Source organism: Colletotrichum graminicola, assembly GCF_000149035.1.
Source record: "Colletotrichum graminicola M1.001 genomic scaffold supercont1.63, whole genome shotgun sequence".
NCBI lineage: Eukaryota > Fungi > Ascomycota > Sordariomycetes > Glomerellales > Glomerellaceae > Colletotrichum > Colletotrichum graminicola.
The window spans coordinates 150055-175091 of record NW_007361067.1 but is presented as its reverse complement, the minus strand read 5'-3'; the positions used below and the strand labels follow the sequence as shown (position 1 = coordinate 175091).

General features: G+C 43.9%; 2 protein-coding genes across 2 annotated transcripts; both read left to right on the top strand.

The window, feature by feature from the left end:
* Positions 1–3732: 3732 nt before the first annotated feature.
* On the top strand, positions 3733–4936 carry GLRG_10612 (uncharacterized protein; the record flags this gene model as incomplete). The annotated part of the gene is made up of 3 exons (XM_008101297.1): positions 3733–3764; positions 3841–3874; positions 3965–4936. The coding sequence occupies 3 exons, from the start codon at positions 3733–3735 to the stop codon at positions 4934–4936; spliced, it is 1038 nt and encodes a 345-aa protein (XP_008099488.1).
* Positions 4937–9390: 4454 nt separating this feature from the next.
* On the top strand, positions 9391–13898 carry GLRG_10611 (hsp90-like protein; the record flags this gene model as incomplete). The annotated part of the gene is made up of 2 exons (XM_008101296.1): positions 9391–13410; positions 13476–13898. 2 exons carry the CDS (start codon positions 9391–9393, stop codon positions 13896–13898), a joined length of 4443 nt encoding a protein of 1480 aa, XP_008099487.1.
* Between the last annotated feature and the right edge of the window lie 11139 nt (positions 13899–25037).

The window sequence follows — 25037 nt, the reverse complement described above, 5'->3', positions numbered from 1 at the left end:
AGGAACACGCTCGTCATGCATCACTTTTATGGGCTAAGCCAAACCCTTGGACTGTTCACAGGTTCCAATCGATGGTTGCTGTCCCATCATTGGTCGGCTGGGCGTGTGACATAGCTTCTAGAAGCCTGCATCGAAGATGACTAGATCGGCTCAACCGACGGGAGGAAGGGAGGGTGTGGTTGAGAAATGTCATGGTGTCATCCTTCTAATGCCTGGTTGGCTCCTCTCTGTCTGCCTTGAAGTGCCTTGGAGGTCATCAGTTTGGAGCGAGCCTGTCCCGTTACCTTGATTGCTACAAACTGATCTCCGACCCCTAAACGGCACAGTGTCATGCTGTGCCTCTGCTCGCCTCACATCAGCAGAGATAATAATCATTTCTATGACTCTCGCCCCGGGCCCCCGACCCCAACCTCCCTCACCATTGGTCTAGTGTATCTCACCGCTGCCAACCGTCAATGGCCTCTGTCGCGGGGGGGTTCAAGCAATGATAAGATTGCCATTGAACAATGCCGGGATCTCCAGGTGATACCACTCTGAACCATTGCGACCACCAACGAGTCGTGGAGCCAGGCCAAGCCCTGTAGCACTCCGAGGTAAGAGGCGTGGCCCTGCGAAGTCGTAACAATTGAAAACATGCGACTTGAAAGAGACGCTCCGGCCCCCGAGTACAAGTCCGTGGGAAAGCTGCCACAGTCAATGCAGGATATGTACGAGATATCGCAGGAGAGGGAGGGCCATCTTCAGCCTTTCGCTTTTCTCATTCTACGGATGCAGTGCAGGCACGTGAAGAGCGATCGCTTATTCGAGACCCTCTCCTTGAGCGGACAGCCGTAGGCCAGAGAGTGGAGGATCCGCCATAAATCGAGTCAGACTTGACGCCGTTAGGCGATCAGAGACCCTGAGAAGAGCATCGTGCCGTCAAACAAGACCTCCCAAAACATCGCCAGGCTGCAAGTTGCCCAAGTTGGCAAGACAGTAGTTCCTGAAGCACCCGCAAGGTCCAGAACGCCAATGCAAGTTCCAAAGTCGACCCAATTGCCGCCTGCATCTCGATGCCCTTCTGGCAAGGCAGTAGTGACATGGAGGGTACAATCGCCACTACTCGGTATGGTATACCCCGTCTTCCGAGAACAGGCAAAAGCATATGCAATGCAAGCGCAAATGCGCATGAGGGCCGTTGGGAAGATGGAAGCGAAGCTATGGCCAGCGGCAGGAACGAGGCCTTTCGCGCCCACCGCTAACATGGGGGGTTGGCTGAGACCATAAAGCTGAAGCCGGTAGGACTGTGCCCGAGGTCCCTCGTTTCGGGATACACCTGGTGTCAAGCAGAGCACTGTAGGCGGTTGTTGAACCATGTAATCAATGTCTCTTTCTTGTCTCTCATGTCTTGTGCGAATTACCCGCCAGATGCGACGACGCCACGGGTAAACGTGTCCAAGTAAGGAGGAGCCTTGGAAACGACAGGGCCGCCCCCTCTCGAAACCGCCCAGCACACGACTCCATGCCCTTCCCCCGTCCCTCCTCCTGGTTTCTTTCCACAGGCGCCGGCGGTGCGGCCGTCCAGTCTTGTCCCCATTATAATGCTCCGCACTCTGTCACTACTACCCTCCTTGCAGCCATGCGGGAGCCGTGTCGTTCTGAGGGTACCTATGGCTAAGAAGGGGGGGTTCGCCAGTTCCGTCGGGCCTAGAGGCCGCTGGGTGTTGGAAAATGAGGCTTCATCTTTCTACAAATACGCGAATGTCAGTCGGTCGTCTTTTGACTCGAGCTCCTGCCATAGGAACCTAGTCTTTCGAGAGCTCTGTTGGCAATTGTATCTCGTCATTCATTTGCTACGGCCGCGACATTTTACAAGAGGGGTTTTGACGGTGATTCCGCCATCGGTATATACTAAGAAAGTAACGGCGATTCCTCGTTGGGGCTTACCACCCACCTTGAATATGAGTATATCGTCTCGATGTAATGTCATCGCGTAGGCTCGGTTTCTAGTCGAACCTGGGCGGTTGAGCTCCATAGTCCCTGTAAGTTGGTGTCAGAGTCCAGTCGGCATCCCGGGAGAGGGGAGTTAGTATGACTTTCCACATGGGATCCGAATCAAGGACCATCTGCAAAGACCGTGAAGCCGGCCAAGCAACTTGCGAGAGAGAACATTGTAATATGTTCGTTTACGTCGCAGTGTTTGTCCTAGTCTATTATCAACGCCTCGTTTACAAAGCTAGTGTCCCTTTGAGAGGAGTAGGCTGCCTTGGGAAAGCGAACCTGACGACCAAGGTGTAATGGTCCATTAGGTACCGGCTTGGTGGACGTGTCAATACTAGTGTTTAAATCATACGTTCATAGTGTATTGGAAATTGGCCAAGACTTTTGCCCACTTCACCTATCTAGTCTCCCCTTGACCTCACTGAGACCCCTCGGGTTACCCAGCATGAGATATTTAAGTTCAACTTGTCGGTTGCGCCAGCTTCTCGTCCCAAGATTTTGCAATACATCTATGAGCTTCATATTCCTCCTGCTTCCGTCATAGGAAGGACCACTTCTCGCATGACCCGGTTGTAATCTCCGTTCAGTTGTAGTCCCATGCAGGTTACCGTCCCAGATACTCCGGGCTACGCTGGGAATTACTTGGGCCCAGATAACGTGCCTTTGCAGATCTGCAAGCCGCCATACCTCTCACGGCAACTTACTGGTTATGTAGTAAGAAGAAAACGAGCTCAAAAGAGAGGCATCACACGCTAGTTAGATGGAGTAATTCATAGTCCCAAATCTCAAGACCGAGGTGCTGCAGAGATTCACAATAGTATACAACGGCCGTCTACCTCCCTATCCTACTCAACAGTAGCCTGTATTCCATGCTTGTCTGCTATGGAAGGTAAAAACGGTCTTTGATATCGTCTTGAAGCTGGCTCGTCCATCGTGTATCCTAAGGACCTAGTAACCCTCCGGAAGGTTCGGTCAATGAAGGGGAAGAGAGGCTTTGTGACGGCCGACAATCACAGCTTGAGGATTTACTATTCCATACCCCCATAAGATGTTTATCAGGCTTCTAAAGAAAATAAATGACAAGAGAATTACCATACCTGCCAATGACCGTTTTTCCCTATGGGAATTAGCTAGGAACATCGATGCAGGTTTGCCATGAGCGGTGGACGCAGGATAGTAGGCTATACTCAACAGGTAATCTCCTGTATCTGAGAAAGTTATCCAACCGAGATCAGGCAATTCGGCAACAAATCAATCGCAATCAATCGTTGCCATCTTGCTTAGATTTCAGAGCCGAACCGACCCAAGTCCACTCCCCTACTCGACATGAGGAGTATGATCAGGAGCATGCATATATATATATTGCTGGTTATTTGCTTAGAGCCAGAATCCTGGCATTAGAAACAAAGACTGTTACTACAATCGAATACAAGCTCCAAGACGTAAGGTGTGCATCGCAGATTTGGAAAAGTCGAGTGTTTTGAAAGTCCTCCAATATGGAGTTCTTCAGGCATGTGTCCTCCGGCTGTTCACAACTGGCAGCATTGGTACTCAACCCAAGCGCCCAATGGCGGCATTACGAAGTGGGGTGGTAGTGGGGGGGGGGGGGGGGGGCTGGGGGGCAATGACGCAGGTTCATTACAGCCTCAATTAGTCCATAGGATGACTAGCATCTGTTTCGCAAACTGACGTCTCCTGAACACATCCCAAATACAGGACGGGCAATAGTATTTGTTCTCTTGTCACCACTCAATGGGTTCGCAGACGGACAACTCCAGCGATAGGTATGTGTACCCCTGGCCCGATCGACAATGAGGTGATTATCATCTTCACGGGGCTAATGTTGGATATTACACACAGCGCTGCGAATATTATATTCATAGGAGCTGGAGCGGTTGGTTGCTTCTATGCTTCGCGACTTCATCACGTAATAAACCAAATACCAGTTCTATCGCCAATCTGGCCGAGCTAACTCATTCGCCAGCCTGGCCGCAATGTTCGTGTCTCGCTCGTGGCCAGATCCAACTACAAAGCCATCAACGAGTCGGGCGTAAAGCTGCAGACCCATTCATTTGGCAATTACACCTTCAAACCACACGCGGCCTTCTCCTCCGTCGAAGCTGCGGCATCCGCAAACAAGGACGGCTGCAAGACGCAGTGGGACTACGTCTTCGTGACGACCAAGGCACTACCTGATCGTTCAGATGACTCCGCCATGATTGCCCCCCTAATCGGACCCAGTACGAGCATCGTTCTGATACAGAACGGTGTTGGTGTCGAGGAGCCTTTCCGTCAGCGGTTTCCCGGCAATCCCATTGTGAGCGCTGTGACTGTCGTCAGCGCCGAGCAGACGTCGCCAGGCGTCGTCCGCCAGAACCGATGGACGCGGATAAGCATCGGTCCGCATACAGACGGACTCGGAACAGGCGACCCCAAACTTGGCCGGCTCGGCACACGGGCGGTCGAGCAGCTCAGTATGTGGTGGGGCCCAGGCTGGGGTGGCATACGTGACGTCGAGCCTCATGATGAGATCGGGCTGCAGACAGTGCGATGGCACAAGCTTTGTATCAACGCGGCGTTCAATCCGAGCGCGGTGCTAAGTGGCGGAAGGGGCAATGCCGACATGGTGACGGACCCGGAGCTACGGGAGCATGTAGTCGGCATCATGAACGAGATCAGAACGGCGGTGCCCAAGATACTGGGGAGGGAATTTCCCGATGATTTGGCTAAGCCGGACCGGATCGTGAAGAGCACGGAGCGGAACACGGGAGCTAGGCCTAGTATGCTGCTCGACTGGGAGGCGGGGCGGCCGCTGGAACTGGAGGTGATTCTGGGCAATCCGGTGAGGATAGCCAAGGCACACGGGGTCGAGATGCCGCGTCTGCAGACTTTATATGCGCTTTTGAAAAGCGCTCAAGCAATACGCGAGGAGGGGACCACAAAGTCAAGACTATAGAGACATGGACCAGCTAATCACATGCCACCCAGTCACATGCCGCCCCCCGATGTTAGGATTCTCCGCAGAGGTTGTTGGCATATCTAGTTTTGGTGTCCACAGCCGGCCCCCAAACCTCCGCGTTATGGTCGGCATCACGGCGAACGGCTGTCGTAACCATACAGAAAATTGCGTGAAGGAGTTAAGGAACTTGACATGGCAACGCGCTACGTCTTGTCGTTGCCTGCATGCTTCTATGTAACCATCGATTACGAAGTGCTGAAGCCACTCAATCTGCCAAGAAAATTAAGTATAGTCATAGTTGGCTGGCTGCACTACCCGGACAGCCTTGCAGCAATTCCTTCGGACTGAGAGATGCGAGCATTGAACAGGTTGAGTGTCATGAGTTGTCAACTAGGCGACATTTGTACGTGGGAACGCGAATCCAGGCATGTCACCCGATCGCTGGCCAATCTTAACGGCTCGGGCATCCGAGCTGAAGTGACCATGGCATAAGGTCAGGAGAGGGCCATTCGGGCAACAATTTGGCCGATGTGTCTACCTAGTAACTAAGGGAGAGGAAGCACGTGAGAGACATGTGCACTTGTCGGAGCGCAGTCGGCAGCCGCAGATGGACCGTTGACGATCGTTGACGCCCTGAAATGATTAGCTAAACAGCAAACACCAGCGTTGCAAGAGGCAGGCTTTGGGGGAGAAAGCGACTCAACGAGATGGTGGCCTGACGTCCTCATGCATCCATCTCATAGCGGGTGGCGGTGGCGTTGCATGCCTCTCTGAATAGTAGTAGGATAAGGCAGGCGGACAGATGGACGAGGCAGGAAGGTTACGTTACACGGAAGCTTGAGCATGAATCGGTTATACCATGGAAAGAGAAAAGTTGGAATGGAAACGCAAGGGGCTAACCGAGGAAACACACAGTGCCTACACCGTACCCGGTACATAGCAGCCAGCTGATGACGCCAGATGGAGGAGGCCGGCAGCCGGGTTCTGATTGGCTTGTGAGGCTTGTATCTTGGATACGTGAAGCATGGGCCATTACCTATGACGGCATGACCCTGTGCACAGAGAGAGAGAGAGAGAGAGAGAGAGAGAGGTCTTGCATTCGCATTTGTATCCTCATCCAACCTGGCCAATTCCGCAATTCCGCAGTAGTTTACATGGGACATTATACGCATAGATCAAAAGCCTTTGTTGTTCAGGTACACTAGCTTAGGCCAAATCATCCACCCAACCTGCTGGCGTTTGGAACAATGGGAATGGGGAGTCAGCCTTGCTCAGTTCTTGACGTCGAGGGCGTGTACTTCAGACACTGTGTCTCGTTGCACTTCAGCCCTCTTTTTTGTTTTAACCATCCCGTCCATCGTGCGCACTGACTTTCTCCTCCTGATTTTTGCCTCTCAGGTTGGTGTTTTTGTCGGGTGAGGGATAAAGGATTCCTCACCCGATCTGGATTAGTGCCGACAGGGGTGAGTGTCTGTCAGCGCCAGTACCTAGGTACTTGAGTGCCTTTCCAGTAATGGTAAGATCTACACTCGCATAGCCTTTTCAAGCATGGACGATTGTAAAATCCCATTTATCCAGGATCACGAATTCATAATCTTGTCTTTACTGTCAACTGCCGAATTTGCCACTGATGCTTACCGGTACCAGCCCCTTGTCAAAAGAAAGGAATAGTGGTGAAAGAAAACCCATTGAAACACAACTTAAATGTTGTTTTGCAGTCGATATGTATTCCAGCACTATGCGCTTAGAGAGTCTGCATCATTGTCAACTGGGAAAGGAGTGGTTGATGAAACCCCTGCCGGGCCCTCGCTGACCACTGATCCATCTTCCACATCAACGAGCGTTGGGGACCAGGCTTCTACAAATCTCAGATATATCGGTCAGAATGCGACGCACGGATGCATGCCTTTCCAGCCCGTCTCTTCGGAAAGCATACGTAGTATCATGGCCAATACCAGTCGCTTGGAGTGGGAGCGGCCACGGATGACTGAAACCGCGACATTGGAACGGCCACGGTCTGCCCCACGCAAAATCGGTGGCGACTAGAGGAGATCGAATTTACAATTCCCCTCCATTCAAATTCTGGGATTCCCGATTGCCTGTCTGCACACACACCTGGGTTCCCCCACTTCCAGTGCATGGACCTGCCTGCCCTTCTCCTCCCCGACGATTCTTGGCTGTGTATCCGTACACTACCTGCGTTTCCCCCACCTCCGACTATGGTAAGGATGTTATTGTGTACCTGGTGAATTACACGAATTACACGTAAACTGCCTACAGTACAACCCACCCCCCTGGAGACCAGGCGGGTAGAACATCCTTATTGGTAATAGGCAAGGTACATACCACGTACTATGCAGTACGGGCTCCGTTTTTATTTTTCAGGGGGGGAGGCATTTCGATGCAGCGTTGTCGTCCAGGATTGCAGCAGAAGAAAGACGGCACAAGCAAACGAAAGGCCAGAACTGTCTTCTTCAGCCACAATGCATGTTCTCTCGGCAGACACCATTGTCCTGGATATGAAACACGCCTACAGCCATGACTGTAAGACGGCTCGGTTCCCCTGAGTCTGTCAATGTCGGCATTCCCCTTTCTACCTCCCTTTTCATCTGCCCGTGGCCGTAGTGAAGGTAGGCACTTGAGAGACTAGCTAGCTAGCACTAACGAAGCATCAAACCCCATCGAGCCTGTCATGAATCAGCGTTTCGGACAATCGCCGCTCAGAGCTCTTCGAAGCAAGCGGAACCGTGGTACTGAGGCACAGGGTAACAGGCAAATGGCGGATGGCCGGGTCCATGACGTTCCACGAAGGGCCACTTGACCAGTGATCGACACGCTAAGAGAGCCTCGGCCACCCGACGACCTTGCCAACAACCGCCCCTAATGCCTGTTTTTCAGCTGCCCTCCGTGCCTCCCTCCCTTCCTGTCATAGGTAACCTGGGGGGACCAAGCACCCGGCCTACCCTCATTGCCCTCCTCCTTTCCCCGATTAGAACTCCACAAGGTAGCGTAACTGTAAATACTACCTGTGTAGGTTTGTGTCTGTAGACTGGTAGGGAATCTCAAATGAAGGTCCCCTGGTTCTCTAAATTCTATGTCTTGTAGCCCGGCCCATGCTGTCTTGCTCTTCACAACTTGGCTTGTCGGTGGCCCGAGCTGTGTGCTGTGGTGTGCGGGTCGCAATTCGTTCTTGCGTCCCTGGAATCAAACCCCGTCTTTTACCTCAAGCAGTTCAGCGCCTTCCCACTCACCCTGCTCGATGAGGATGGCTCTTCCTCGCCACTCTTGATTTGGCCGAGGTACGTACGAATACCTGTCATTACCCTCGTCTCGCCTCCTTCTCAGCTGCCATGCCACAGCAGTGACAGTGGCCCAGCCACCTGTTGTTTCCTAGCCTTCCCTTCCCTTCCGACACCTTGGGCACCTATCCTAGTTGCCCACCGCCCCTTCTCCTTCTCAGCCCCCCCAAAGCCATTTTTACCATCGCGGCTCTATAACCTGCCTAATTTTGTGTTGTATTGATATGGGAGGGGAAGAGCTAGTGCTGTAGTTAGCCTCTGCTGGGTTTGTCGTTTGCACTGCTCCCGACTGCCGCTCAAGACACTTGCCTAGGTATTGATTGCTGCTATCCGTACTATGTACGGATATTGCCGCTATACCAAACCACGGAGCTAGCCACACCTCCTCCCCATCGACACTGAATACCCAACTATCTCCTGCCATGCACATACATGCCTTACCTAATGTAAGTCATTACCTCTTCTCCTCTTACGCCACCACCGCCGCCGACCCGAAAATCAAAGAGTCTCATGGCCGAGAGCTGTACCTACTTCTCTCCCTCTCGTCATCACACGCCCTCATCTGCATCTCGCTCTTGACTCCATATTCTTGCTCTTTCCCTTCTGTTGTTGCTCGTCGTCCGTGGCAAACCGGCCCTGCCTTCTGCACGCACACGCACCCACACATATCCTTCCCAACCCCGATTCAGCTCAGCACACACAATTGCATCCTACCCCCTGACATCTCCAACGCACGCCCCCCGGCTGAATGAGTAGACGATCTCGTCCACCGTAAACGCATTGTACCGCGAACAACCAGCGAAAAGCGAGCGCACATTCTTCTAGGGGGCTCGATCTCGGCGAGGACTCACCGTTGATTTCTTGTGCTATTCCTTTACACAAAGATCCTTCTTCGACCTTCAGTACCTCCCGTTTCTTACCCTTTTCCGTCTCTCTACTCCTTTGTACTGTTGTCTGTGTTCTTGTTCAACCAAGGTTCTCGTCCTGGTGCGACTTCTTCCGCCTCATGCCAAACCTCAGCAACTGCCGACCTTCGAGCCCCTCGCGAGGCCTCGTCCTGCTTGCGATTACCTGGGCGGGGGCTGTAGACTTCTAGGTCTCTGCTTCTGCTCTTCGAGCATGGACGCCCATTCCAGCGCATCGCGGCCTTCCATGGCCTTCGGCGACCGGTCCTCCACATATGATTCTTCCGAGATAACTCCTGTACCGAGCGTTCAGTCCAACTCTGCTGCCCAACAGCTGCCAAACTCGCCCGTGGCATCCACCGCCACTCCCGCCCCTGTGCCTCCCGCGAATGCAACACCAAGCTGTGCTTCCTCATGGAGCGCCAGTTCTGACCGCCAGCTCGGCCACGGTGTTAGTCCCGACCCGACAGATCGAGTTTTCCCAATCCGTTCCGTTGTGAGCGTCGACCGCACTGGCAGGACCTCTGGTGAACACGATTACTTCCCGCGAGTGCCTGACCATGGCCAGTATCAAGCACCCCGTCCGGGCAACCCTCGTATTGATACTGCCACCTTCGAGTCTGCCCCTCATCGCGATTCCACCTCAACGCCATTGTCTAACGCTGCCTCGCCGAGCGACCGTCATGGCGTACGGACGAGAAGGAAGATCGCAGGGTCCGGCCCAATATCCAGCGTTCAAGCTGATGCCGCTCGTCACAACAGTTCGCAACCACTAGAAATATTTCAAGATTTTGCGTCAGACGGCGAGGGTTCCTCTGCACAAGGAGATGGTTCTTCACATCAAATGTCCTTCTCCACCGGTGTCCTCGGCGAAACTGGTAACGACGGTCTGCTGACGACACGATTCAAGCACGTCGTGACGGATGAAGGTCACCATGTTATCACAGGCACCGATGGCGTTCTTCAGCGATGCGAGGATGAACCCATCCATACACCCGGCTCTGTTCAGGGGTTCGGCGCATTGGTGGCTGTTCGCGAAGAAAGCGATGGCCGGTTGTCTGTTCGGTACGCTAGTGAGAACACGGGAATGTTGATAGGGTATTCGCCACAGCACTTGTTCCGCCTCGGCAACTTCTTGGACATTTTGAGCGAGGAGCAGCAAGACAACTTGCTCGACCACATCGATTTCATCCGCGACGAAGATGCCGACCCAGCTGTCAACGGACCGGAGGTCTTTAGTATATCCGTGCGCCCGCCGAAGAAAAAGAGCGTCAAACTGTGGTGCGCCATTCACATCAACCCAGCACATCCCGACTTGGTCATTTGCGAATTTGAAGTTGATGATGACCGTCGGTTCCCCCTACGGCCGCCAGACGAGCCCACCCCGATGACCCCCGAGGATACGTTACAGTCAAACCCCACAGCCGAGGAGCTGGCCGAGAGCACTGCGATCCTGAGCAAGCCCCTGAGAGTTTTGCGGAGTGCGCGCAAGCGTAGAGGTGATGCTGGGGCCATGCAAGTGTTCGACATCATGTCCCAGGTGCAGGAACAGCTTGCAGGGGCCTCGAACCTGGAAGGTTTCCTCAAGATCCTAGTAGGCATCGTCAAGGAACTGACTGGCTTTCACCGGGTCATGATTTACCAGTTTGACTCGTCCTTCAATGGCAAGGTTGTCACCGAGCTCGTTGACACCACACAAACCAAAGACCTGTACAAGGGCCTGCACTTCCCCGCCTCCGACATCCCACGGCAGGCTCGAGAGCTGTACAAGCTGAACAAAGTAAGGCTTCTCTACGACAGAGACTTGGATACAGCCCGCCTTGTATGTAAAACAAAAGAAGACCTCGACGTGCCGCTAGATCTCAGCCATTCATACCTCCGCGCCATGTCACCTATCCACCTCAAATACTTGAAAAACATGGCCGTTCGCTCATCAATGTCGGTTTCCATCAATGCCTTCAACGAGCTGTGGGGCCTCATCGCCTGTCACTCATACGGCCGCAAGGGTATGCGTGTATCGTTTCCGATTCGCAAAATGTGCCGTCTGGTTGGAGACACCGCTTCACGCAACATTGAAAGACTGTCGTATGCCACTCGGCTTCAAGCGCGGAAACTCATCAACACGGTGCCTACTGAAAAAAACCCGTCTGGCTACATTATTGCTTCATCTGACGATCTCTTGAAGCTGTTCGATGCCGACTTTGGCATGCTATCCATCAAGGGAGAAACCAAGATTCTTGGTGATATCGAGCATTCGCAAGAGGCCTTGGCAATGCTAGAATACCTTCGGCTGCGCGAGTTGACATCCGTCGTAACGTCTCAGGATATTCGCGAAGACTTTCCAGACCTACGGTATCCTCTTGGTTTCGCCGTTATCGCGGGTCTATTATACGTCCCTTTGAGCGTCGGAGGTAACGATTTCATCGTATTCTTTCGGAAATGCCAGGTCAAGGAGGTCAAGTGGGCTGGAAATCCGTACCAGAAGACATTGCGTGAAGGAACAGCTGCGTATCTGGAACCCAGAAAAAGCTTCAAAAGCTGGCACGAGACAGTGCTCGGGAAATCCCGAGAATGGTCAGAGGAACAAGTCGAGACAGCCGCCGTCCTTTGCTTGGTCTATGGCAAATTTATCGAAGTTTGGAGACAGAAGGAAGCAGCATTGCAGAGCAGTCGCCTTACTAGGCTGTTGCTTGCAAACTCCGCCCACGAAGTCCGCACCCCGCTCAACGCCATCATCAATTATCTCGAAATTGCGCTAGAAGGCTCGCTCGACCAGGAGACCCGTGACAACCTTGCCAAGTCCCACTCAGCATCCAAGTCGCTGATTTACGTCATCAACGACTTGCTCGATTTGACCAAAACAGAGGAAGGAAAGAACTTGATCAAAGACGAGGTTTTCGATTTTGGAATGTGTATCCGTGAAGCGACCGATCCATTCATGAATGACGCAAAGAGAAAGGGGATTGAATATCAGGTCATCGAGCATCCTGGTCTGCCCCAGCATGTTTGCGGTGACAGCCGGCGGTTAAGACAGGCCATTTCGAACGTCGCAGCCAACGCTGTACAGAACACTTCGAAGGGCTATGTAAGAGTTGAACTATACGTCAGCGAGGTTTTAGATCAACGGGTATGTATCGAAATCGTTATCGAAGACACAGGAAAGGGCATGACTCCTAAGCAACTGGACACCTTATTTCGAGACCTTGAGCAGGTCAGCGTGGAGATTGATGAGACAAGCTTTATGTCTCCAGAAGACCTCGACCCTGGCAAGGATAAGAGGATATTGGGATTGGGTCTGGCGGTTGTCGCGAGAATCGTCCGCAACATGGACGGCCAGCTGCGCTTGAAATCGGAACATGACAAGGGATCGAGATTCGTCATACAGTTGCCCTTTGACCTCCCTCAAGAGGCAACCACAGCCGCCGAAGCCGGTCAGAGCTCTGCGAATTCGAATGCAGCCTCCAGCGTGGCGTCTGTCACAAAAGCGATCATGCCGGATAAGAATGGCGAGATGATGCTGATCGATAGGGGAAGCAAACTGTCTGTTCTCGACGAAGGAATGGCAGACGCGGGGGGCGCAGAGACACAGAGTTTGGAAAGCAGGAAGAGCGTTGCTACAGCAGGAAGCAAGAACAGTGGACGGAGCTCTCGAAGTAATGCCGAACGCTTGTTCGACGCGATGCAAACGTCTCTTGCCATCGGAGATGCCGACTCGAACCGGCCAGCTGCTCACCGGCAGTACTCTAGGGAGCATTTTGGTCGACCATCGTCCTCGGAGGGGCAGAATACCTCATCCGCCTCGGCCGCCAGACTGATGGAATCATCAAATCCGCGTGGAAGCGACCTGAACATCTCGAAAACTGTCACAGCCGAACCGTTACAACGTCCCGAAGTTGGGTTTGTGAGCGTTATGGATGCAAAAACGCCCGTCAGGGCAGTTAAGGTACCTGACACATATTTCGAACAGCCGTCAAAGGTTCAGGAAAGTGAATCATCTCGAGTCCTGTTTGAAGTACATGACCACCCCAAGGATCCGGGGACTTCGGATGCCGGCACTATAGGCACCGCCCCCAGCGTCGTCCTGGGTGCCGACAATACCAAGCTGCAAGTCCTCATCGCCGAAGACGATCCGATCAACTCGAAAATTCTGCGAAAGCGACTGGAAAAGTCTGGCCATCAGGTCTCTCACGCCGTCAATGGAGAAGATTGTGCGACCATCTACCGCGAGAAGTCCATGGCCTTCGATGTCGTCCTGATGGATATGCAGGTATGTCACTACCGTTTGTTTGCCTCGTCAGATGTGTAACTCTTACCAATATTTCTATTTTACAGATGCCAATCGTTGATGGACTGACAAGCACGAAAATGATTCGAGCATTCGAGAAGTCTAGTGACCATGGAGGTCACTCCGCAATAGCGACCCATAACGGCGGAATTCCTATCTTCGCGGTCTCGGCATCCCTCATCGAGCGGGAGAGGGACAAATACATAGATGCCGGGTTTGATGGCTGGATCCTCAAGCCAGTCGACTTCAAGCGACTAAACACTTTGCTGCTAGGCATTGTAGAGGACGACGTCCGCGCGGCATGCCTTTATGCTCCCGGCCAGTGGGAGCAGGGAGGCTGGTTCAATCTCCGAGAAAAAACGAGCAAGGTCGGTGTTGACCAAACGCCGCCGGTTGAGACATCGAAAGTCTCGCCCACAGATCCTTCATCGAAGGAAACAATCGATTGTAGCTTGGACGCCCAAAGCTGAGAACCTCCTGTTTTCGGAGCATTGGGCCTCTAGGCAGCCGGAAAGCGTAGCACTCAGTCCACAGGCACCGCGGGCTACTCTCTCCTATTTCTATTTTTTGCCCTTTTCGTTCTTAGTGTCATGCGAGTATGTTGGCAGTGATGAGGACTATCACCGTCATTTGCATAGCGCCAGGACCTCATAAATCTCTTTGCTTCCAGCTTCGCATGTGCGCCGGCAGTCCAGCGAGTATCTTACGAGTAGTGCATGCGAATTGTACATCGGCGAGTGGTAACCAGTGTCAGCCATGATGACGTATCGCGGACACGGAATTATGTAGTCTATGTGCTGGGATGGGGTTCAAAACCGGAAATTGGGTTGTCGAAACGTGATGACATAGAATCAAGGCGGTAACGGAAATGATACCATGGCAGAAGCATACGGGTTGCATGGGAAAGGAGGCTCGGCAGCTTGGCGGTCGACCCTATTGAGGTCGGCGCCGGGGAGGCGTTTTTGTTTTACATACAGTACCTGCGGGTTCTCTTGGCACTGGATGCAAATATACCACCTCAGTCCCTTTTCATTCCTCGATTCGCATTTTTTACTAGCCTCGAATTGTTTGAGATGCATTTTGCTATCTGGGCTCAGGTCTGGTCCCAGCACAGACAATTCCTTCACATGTGTTGTCAGCTTGAGGACGACTCTAACAATCGCTGGAAGAACTTGATCCCAACTTTCCACCTCGCCATCGCGACCGTGGCAACTCTTACCCTCATTGATCTAGGTCCTACGTTGCCCTCCATAAGCGCTTGTCACATTGGGGGTTGTTGCATGTGTCAACTTTCAGCTTCATGGGGTAATGGTCGTATGATAAGGGCGATATTCTTGTTAACCATCACGCCTTGCGTCTCCTTGCGTCTCTGATCTACTCTGAGAGCTTTAAGTAATGAGCAAAATGCGATAGAAAGCGAGCTTGGCTCCATTTGCCACCTGCCTAGACACAGGAGACAGAAACGGGATGAAAGGTACAAGCGACGGCAACACAGCATGAAGACATGTGAGGTGCATATCAAGACTTGTTACAAGCAGTCGGTGCGTTCGAACTAATCGAGGAGGCACCCTGTAGATGGCCAGCATCAGAATGATGAAGTGACAGTATGAGAGGCAGGCTGCTGTTGCTTTCGTGCATAGCCAGAGTGAGCCCACGACTTTGATGTCCTAACACTCTGGGATGCCTATTAGCCCGGGGCAGAAGGCAACGATCACGGCGGTGGCGGCAGCTAAACCCGTTGCAAGGATGCAAATGAGGGTCTTCAAGTGACCTCTCTGACGAAGTCGTGGAGGCCATTTGGCAGAGAAGCGGTACGTTTCGCTGCAATGGCCTCCGCAGTAACCCGCTGCCAATGGACCAGCGGAGATTGTGTCGATTCGTAAATATATCGACATTCTCAAAGATCTACGTGAACTCTCCTGTTCTCCACGTCTCGTGTCGGAGAAAGAATGGCAAAATCAACAAGGGTTGGACAGCGACAGAGACTTCGTCGGAGTTAGGCAATAGATGAACACCTCCAGTCGCATATTGTTCAAGTCTTGAAACGTGTTTGTTCTTTTCCACTATTACTCGGGGGTGTTAGTAAGCAAGCTAAGAAATCTAAACACCCCCTCCTACGGAGGGGGCGAAAAAAGGGGGGTCGCAGCGAAAAAAGGGGGGTCGCACCTATATCACAAATAGTATCACTTTTAGGTGTAATATCTAGTATAACTAACTATTTATTTCTTAAAGTAATAACTATAACAACTATATATAATAACAAAAGTAGTATTAATTAATAGCTCTAAATTAGGGCTTTCTAACAGTACCTTTAATTTTTTATTTACATAAAAAGCACAAATTTATATTGTAAATATAATAAAGCTATCACTAGACGTATTATCTACTTTATGTTACTGCCTCTTTCTTTCTTATAATAATAGGGGGGTAACTAAAGAGTTTAGCACTTACTTAGTGCTTTACTAAGTATAAATATTATATATAATATAATAATATATTAATATATATTATAATATAGTTACTTATAATAGTAGTATTATTAGTAGATATAGTAATAGTATATCCTTATTATTATTATTACTATTAACACTAGGTATACTAACTAATTTATTACTGCTTTTAACCTTATTATCGTCTTCTTTAAGGGGGTTATCAATATTAGCAAACATATCTAGATTAAAATCCAGCTCTGCTGCTACTACTACAGCATCAGCCAATACTTAGTTAACATTACACTAACTAAGGGGTCTTACTAAATATTTAAATTAGTTAAGTATATATAGTAGATAAGGAGTTAGATTAATGTTAATAGTAAATTTCTTAGGCTTTATATTATGCTAGTAAGGATCTAAGGTATTAAATAGGATATAGTTATTAACTTCTTTAGTATAGACTAACTACTATTAAAAGGTTAGTCGCTTCCTCTTGCTATCTACTAGTTAATACTTTATTACATAATATTATAGGCAGACTTTTTTTTCCTTATCGCAAGCAGCCTTCTTAATAAAGGCCGTCTGCTGCTAGATCTCTACCTATATAGCCTTAGTAATTTGTTTATTACGTGCCTCTTATATATCTGTAATAGTAACACTTAATATAAATAAATATAATAGCTTTATAGCTTAGTAGGCTTGTTTTTTTTGCTATAATATAGCTAACCTCTTGTTATAGTCTTTAATATACTACTGCCTGTACTTATAGCTAAGAGACCCCTCTAAAATTACCCCCTTTATTATTTTATATTACCTCTTTAAATATAGGCTCTATTTACTACTATATTTATTCTTAATATACTATACTATAAGTATTACCTTATTAAATCTGTTATTATTTAGTAAGAAATATATAAGGTAAGATAGTATCTATAGCTTAGCCTCTTATATCTTATTAGAAGTAAGAATATCTCTAAGTATTCTTATACTTCTTTATCTTATATTTCCTCTATTATAGAGGTTATATATATATAAGATATATATATTTATAATCTACTTACTTAGTAGATTAATATATATATTGATTACGTAAGCATGCCTAATTACGTAATTAACTAAAGATTAGAGAAGGTACTAGAATGTCTAAGATCTCTCTAGATCCTACCTTCTACCTCTGTTATTCCTATAAGGTTATTATTTTAAGTTAGGGTTATTTACTTAAGGTTATTATGTTACGTAACTAAGGGTTAATTTATAAGCAGCTTACGTAAGTATAGAATATTCTAGTAAGCTGTATAGGTCTATATAAGGGCTAGAATTCTTCCTATTTCTAGTTTCCTTTCCTTCTCTCTCTAAGCAAGCAAATAGTTAATAATCTAACTACTATACTCTCTTTTAACTATATATCCTTATATCCTCTATTTATTTACCCTAGGTATAAGTATTTATATCTCCCTTTTATCCTATATTCTTGCTTCTATAGGATATATCTTTATATAAGAGATATACTCTCTTATATTCTCCTAAGCTAGAATTCTCTATCTAAGAGACTAGCTTACCTGTTATGCTAACAGGTTATAAGCCTAGGTAATATACCTAGGGTATCTTTATTACTATAAGAGTTATATATACTCTTAAGTAGCCTATTTATTTATCTATTTATAAAGTAGACCCCTTATACTATCTTTTCTTTATAAGAATATTAAGGCAGAAAGAGTAAGCCTTTAGTATCTCTTATAACTAAGAGAAGTATTAAATATCTATTATAGATAAAGGCAGTATAAGTCTTACTATAGGCAGCATAAGGTCCTTTATCTAAGAGGTAGTATAAGTCTTAATAGCAGCTATAAAATCCTCTAGCTGCCTATATATCTTATATATATAAAGATATATATTTATAAAAAGGCAGAAAGAGTAAGACCTCTATAGGTTATAAGAATACCTATTTAAATCTAGTAAAATACTAAAAAAAATAGTAGATATTATTAAGGCTACTACAGGCTGTTTATTACCTCTAGAATAACATCTTTAGGGTATAAAGAATTAGAATTTCTAGATTACTTCTATTTATCTCTTTTTTAAGCTATTAAAGCTTAATACTTATTTTAAAGAAGAGATAAGATATAAGGATATTTCTAAAGAATAAAAAACATAAGCCTTATTAATTATAAGGCAGAATCTTTAAAAAGATCCCTTATCTTTAGTATTTAATTTAAAAGATCCTAAGGATACTTTAAATATACTAAAATCATCCTATAAGGGAACAGGCCCTGTTCTAAGGTAATAATTATACTTAGAATTTTACGCTATTAAACTAGAGAATTATAATACTTTAAATAAGTTTATTAGCTTTTTTAAAGGTTATATCTTTAAGTTAAATAACGTAGAGGCTAAAATAGAAGATATAAACTAAAAAACGGTCTTTATAGCTGCTTTAAGTGGCTATTTTCCTATCTAAGCAGAAAGATAGAGAAGTGCTTTAAGAACTAAAGAGCCTCCTTCTCTAGAAGCCCTTATTAACAATATATTAGACAAAAACCAGTATAAAAATAATACGCCTATATCTAATAATTATAGTAGAAATAATTACCCTTCTAATAAGGGTAATTCTACTAAAGAATATAAGAATCCCTTTAATAAGGATAAGAAACCTTATAAGTAGGGAAATAAAGGGTATAAAAGACCTAAAGAAAAGGTTAATAACCTAGATTTAAACCTATAGCCTTTTAAAGGCAAAGAAAGGGCAACTTTTACTATAAACTAACAAGCTAACTAGCCTCTAGAATTAGAGGGTAACTAAAAAGGTAAATATTACACTTATAAGGCCTATTATAACTATTTAAATTAAAGAAATAAATAGTTATATAATATAGGTTTAATAGTCTATATATTAAATAATAAGGACTTTTACTTAGACCTATTAACTAAGGAAAATATTCCTATAGTTAATACAGAAGTAGGACCTATTAAACCTAAAGGAATAGGAACTATTTTACTTTTTATTTACTTTAAAGGGGAAATTAACTATATAAGGCTAAAGAATACCTTATATATACTAGAATTTCCTATATCTATATTTTTAGGTCTTCTACACTATAAAGGAGGTAGATTCCTTATTAACTAGAATCTTTATAATAATAATAAAGAACCTTTTGCTAATATTAATATAGTAAGAAGAGGTTTCTATTTAAATATTACTTATCCTCCTAAAAATAATCTTCTATATAATATAGATATAGAAGAAGAAAAAGGCCCTTCTTTATCTCTAGAAAATACTAAAGAAAATATATCTTCTAATATAGAAGATAATACCTCTATAAATCAAGGAAAAGAAGAGGTATTTACTATAACAGAAGAATAGTATTAAAAATTAGGTTATCCTTCTTATCCTTACTTAGTTAAAACTACTAAGTTAACTAAGGGAATTCCTTTAGAAAAATTAAAAGAAGAGGATTTATACTGTCCTCACTATATAAGCTCTAAGTTAACTAGGTAACAGCCTAAAATTAACTATAATAGAGCTACTTTTCCCTTAGAAAGAGTATATATAAATACTCTTAAAATTACCCCTATATCTATTAATAGAAATAACTACGCTATTCTATTTACAGATAATTATTTTAGCCTTAGAGATATTAAATTCTCTAAAACTAAAGAAGATATAATTAATATCTTAAAAAATAAGCTAGAATATTATAAAAATTAGGGGTATAATTATCCTAAACGCCTACGCCTAGATAACAGCACTAAATTTAATATAGGGGAATTATTACCTTATATTAAAGAAAAAGGGATTATTTTAGAACCCTCTACTCCCTATACGCTAGAGCAAAACAGAATAGCAGAAAGAACAAATAGATCTATTCTAGATAAATCTAGGACTATTATAGCAGCAAATAACTTACCTAAGTTTCTATAAGATATTATTCTTAAAGAAACTACTAAGTTATTAAATTATACTGCTATAAGAAGACTAAAAAAGACCTCTATAGAGGCTTTTCTAGATTATTTTTATCCTAATAAGGATAATAAACTAGATTTATCTAAATTAAAGAAAATAGGCTCTAAGGTCTTAGTTTATAGACCTAAAGAAAGGCGTATCTAGTTAGATAAACTAAATACCTATATAGAAGAAGGTATTTATTTATTTACAGAAGGAAATAATATATATAATATATATATTCTTTTTAGGCCTTATAGGTCCTCTATAGTAAGGACCTTATATATTAAATTTATAGAAAGTACTATAAGAGAGGGAGAAAAAACTACTATTTCTTTTAGTACTTCTATAAATAATAAAATTATTCCTTCTTCTAATATAGAGGTTAGATTACCTTCTATATCTAAAGAAGAAAAAGACAAATATAAGGCCTATAATAATACTATAGAATATAACTATAGTATTAAACCTCTAAAGCCTACTACTTTAAAACAAGCTCTAGAAGGACCTAAAAAAGACCTCTAGTTAGAAGCTATATATAAAGAATTAGCTACTATTATCTAAAGAGGCACTTTAAAAGCAGTAGAACCTAATAAAGTATATAAGTCTTCTAGGGTACCTTTAACTGCTAAATAGGTCTTTAAGAAAAAATTTAATATTAATAGTAATATTAATAAATATAAGGCCTAATTATGTGTTAGAGGTTTCTAGCAAAAATATAGGCTAGATTACTTTTAAACCTTTACTACAGGTAGTAACCCTACTACTTATAGGGTACTATTAGCTATAGCAGCAGCCTTAGATTAAGAAATCTAACAAATTAATATTATTAGAGCCTTTTTATATAGGGATTTAGAAGAAGAGGTATATATAGACCCTTCTAATATCCCTTTATCTAATTTCTTTAATAAATACCCTAATTTAAATACTATAAATTAGGAAAATAATAAGAATTAGATATTATTACTTTTAAAGGCTTTATATAGCCTTAAACAAGCTCCTAGGCAGTAGCAGTTAAAGATTAAATCTATATTAAAAGATATAGGTTTTATATCTTTAAAATCTAATAAAGCTACCTATTATAACTAGGATAAAAATAATTCTTATTATATTATTACCTATATTAATAATTTTCTTATACTTAATAAAGATATTAAGTATATAGAAAATATAAAAAGTAAAATCTCTAAATATATAGAGATTTAAGACCTAGGTGAAGTTTCTAAATTTCTAGGGCTTTATATAACAAGAGATAAATCTAGAAGATCTATAACTATCTCTTAAGCCCATTATATCTAACAACTTCTAGAAAGATTTAATCTACTAGAAGCAAAAAGAAATAATATACCTATATCTCTAGGTATATTAAGTAGCCCTCTAGGTAACAAATTAGAAGGTTATACTCCTTCTAAGGACCTATTAAAGGAATATTAACGCCTTATAGGTTCCCTTATATACGCTATGTTTATAACTAGGCCTAATATAGCCTATAGCATATCCTTTACCTCTTGTTACCTCTATAACCTAATAGAATTCCTACTTAAGTAAAGAAAAAGTATTTTAAAATATTTAAAAAAGACTATTAATTATAATATTACCTATTAAGGTAATATAGATATTAATAACTCTAATAATACCCTTAATCTAGTAGGATATACTAATTCTAACTAGGTAAGTTATAAAGAAACTAGAAAATCTACTTCTAGTTATATCTTTACCTTATTAGGGGGCCCTATTAGTTAGAAATCTAAAAAACAGTTAACTATATCCCTATCTACTACTAAGGCTAAATTTAATAGCCTACAGGAAGCTATTAGGGAGGCAGTCTAGCTAAAAGGCTTATTATCTAAAATAGGGTATAATATAACCCCTATAAATATTAAAACAGATAATAACATAGCCTTAAGCTTAGCCTATAATCTAGAATATTACTAAAGGACTAAGTATACTACCTTATATTATTATTATATATATTAAGAAGTTAAAAATAGTAATATAAAAGTAGAATATATTCCTACTTCTTCTATACCTACAGATAGCTTAATAAAACCCCTTCCTAGGGTTAAATTTTAAGAATTTATTAAGCTTATAGGCCTATTTAATAATAATAAGCCTATATAATATACCTATATATATAGTATATTTTTCCTACTATTATTAGGATTTTTTATTAATAAGTTATTATACTTATTAATATTTACCCTACACGCTACTGCGTAACTCCAGGGTAACTTTTTTCACTTCACTACTTTTACTCTATAATAGAGCAAAAAAGGGAGTATTAGAAGTAAGAATATCTCTAAGTATTCTTATACTTCTTTATCTTATATTTCCTCTATTATAGAGGTTATATATATATAAGATATATATATTTATAATCTACTTACTTAGTAGATTAATATATATATTGATTACGTAAGCATGCCTAATTACGTAATTAACTAAAGATTAGAGAAGGTACTAGAATGTCTAAGATCTCTCTAGATCCTACCTTCTACCTCTGTTATTCCTATAAGGTTATTGTTTTAAGTTAGGGTTATTTACTTAAGGTTATTATGTTACGTAACTAAGGGTTAATTTATAAGCAGCTTACGTAAGTATAGAATATTCTAGTAAGCTGTATAGGTCTATATAAGGGCTAGAATTCTTCCTGTTTCTAGTTTCCTTTCCTTCTCTCTCTAAGCAAGCAAATAGTTAATAATCTAACTACTATACTCTCTTTTAACTATATATCCTTATATCCTCTATTTATTTACCCTAGGTATAAGTATTTATATCTCCCTTTTATCCTATATTCTTGCTTCTATAGGATATATCTTTATATAAGAGATATACTCTCTTATATTCTCCTAAGCTAGAATTCTCTATCTAAGAGACTAGCTTACCTGTTATGCTAACATATCTTCCTTACTAGCTAGGCTAGTACTATATTATTATAGATAGGCTAGATACCTAACTTCTTAAACCTATTTATAATATTCTTTACTATAAAGGCTATAGTTATTATAGTAGTAAGGGCAGTAATAAAGTCACCCCTTATAAATATAAGGTTACTATCCTATATATAATAGCAGAGCACTTATTATTAGGCTTTCTTAAATAGTTAAAAAACAGCTATATCTATTAGCTAAAAAAGATAGGTAATATAAGGTAAAAAAAAACCTAGGATAATATTAAAGTTAATATAGTATTCTATAAGCTTAATACTTATATAACTAGTAAATCTATTAAAGAGGAGAAGCCTATAAGGTTATTAATCCTTTTTAATAGTCTTATAATAGTTATAATATAGTATTTCTCTTTTAGTTTATTAACTATTTAAGTTAGTATACTATATAGTATAACTACTATAGCTATATATATTATAACTAAAATAGTTACTAAAGGAGTAGCCTATATATATATACCTAGCAGAGTATCTATATAACTTAGTATTAAAGTACTATATATAGTCTATTATAACCTCTTAATTAGAGAAGCCTGTTATTAAATATATAAAGCAGACACCTTCTTAGATCTAATAATCTACTTAAGCAGTAATTAGCTACGTTTTAAAGATTATATATACTAGTATACTATTACTAATTATATTACTATATCTAACTATAGTTAAAGTCTTATAGTTAGATAGGTTAATAACCTCTAGATATAGGCTATATTTTGGCCGCTTAAGGACTATTACGTAAAGCCAGCCGTTAAGGCAGCTAATTCAACACCCAGATTCATCAGCGTTCCATATCTCAGATAGGCCAAGATTAAAGTCCGTAACGTTAGCCCAGTACCAGGCGAAGAAATCCCAGACAGAGGTAGTATCAAACTCAGCTCCCTTCCGGTATACCTCAATAGGCCGGATTACAGCCTTGCCCTCTAGCTCCAGGTGGTCGGCAAGCCAGGTCCGGATAAAGTGGTCACTGTTAACAGCCAGCTGGCCCTAGAGGTTACAGAGGAAGTTAGCGGTTTCTTCAACCTAGACCAGGGCTGCCAGGAAGCCAATTTACTCCATCTATATAACAAAGGCGGCAAGCGCCAAATCCTTAGCTAGGGTTAATAGCTTCGGCCGGCCGCCCTCCTCCGGGCTAGCCCGGAGGTTGCCGCCATCACGGAGGGTATAAAGGTGCCAGCGAATTGATATATTGGATACTCTATACTGCCAGGCAAGTGCCCGTATAGTAGGTATAGCAGAGGGTAATTTACTAGCACGGTTATAGGCATAGGCCTGTTATTAGGCAGCAAAGAGCACTTCAGCTACCTTCTTAGCAGGGGTTATATACTTATCACTTTAGCGGGGCATAATAGATAGGTTAAATAAATAGGTTAAAGTAGGGTAAGTGGTTTAGTTAGTATTAATATCTGTTGATAACTTGTCTGAATATTTGATGATTTTGGTGAGAATGTAACGAAAAGTAGGACAAAGTGGGGACGGGGTGCGACCCCCCTTTTCTCGCTGCGACCCCCCTTTTTTCGCCCCCTCCGTGAGGAGGGGGGATTTAGCACATGAGAATCCTGACTAAGCCCCCCGGGTAGTAGTATGCCAACTCCTCCTCAAAACACGGGATCGAGGGCAGCCGACCGCAAAAGGCAGAAATGGAGGGTGGGATGGCGATACGAAGGCAAGTCTCAGTCTTGGTATGGTAGGGTGTTGGGAAGGAGGACTGAGAGTTTCTTTGGACTCAAGCATTTCCAACACATCATTCTGACTCGATGCGTCAATCCAATTAGGACTTCAAGCAAGGTTCTCCGCTGCCATCCCAACTTAACATACATCGATACACGTTCAGCTACCTATAAGCATCGAGTTTCATTTTTTACCTTCCCTTTGAGTTCAAAGTTATTGCTGCCAATGAAATAAATCTCATGCTTGCAGCTGAACAGATGCTCACCTTGGCATGCACAGCCTGGCCAACCCGCCAAGTGCGTTCATGCATACACAGTACTGTATATGTAAGATATCGAAGGAGAGAAAGCTAAAGCTTTTTCTTAAGTTCGATCTTCGATAGCGTGCTTGCATCCTCCCTGCCACAAGGAAGTCTGCGAGTCCCCGATCTTAGCTCGCTTGATCGTATCACTAAGTTCCGGCTGTTGAAATTACCCTTCGTCGCACAGGGAACTAGGTAGTCCCTCCATGGATAGTTCTTTCTCTCTCTGCGCCTATTAAAATAATCGAGATGAATTGGGGAGTATAATGGAATATTCAGAACCAAGGACGGAACAATGGACTTGTTGTCCCCACGGTGAAT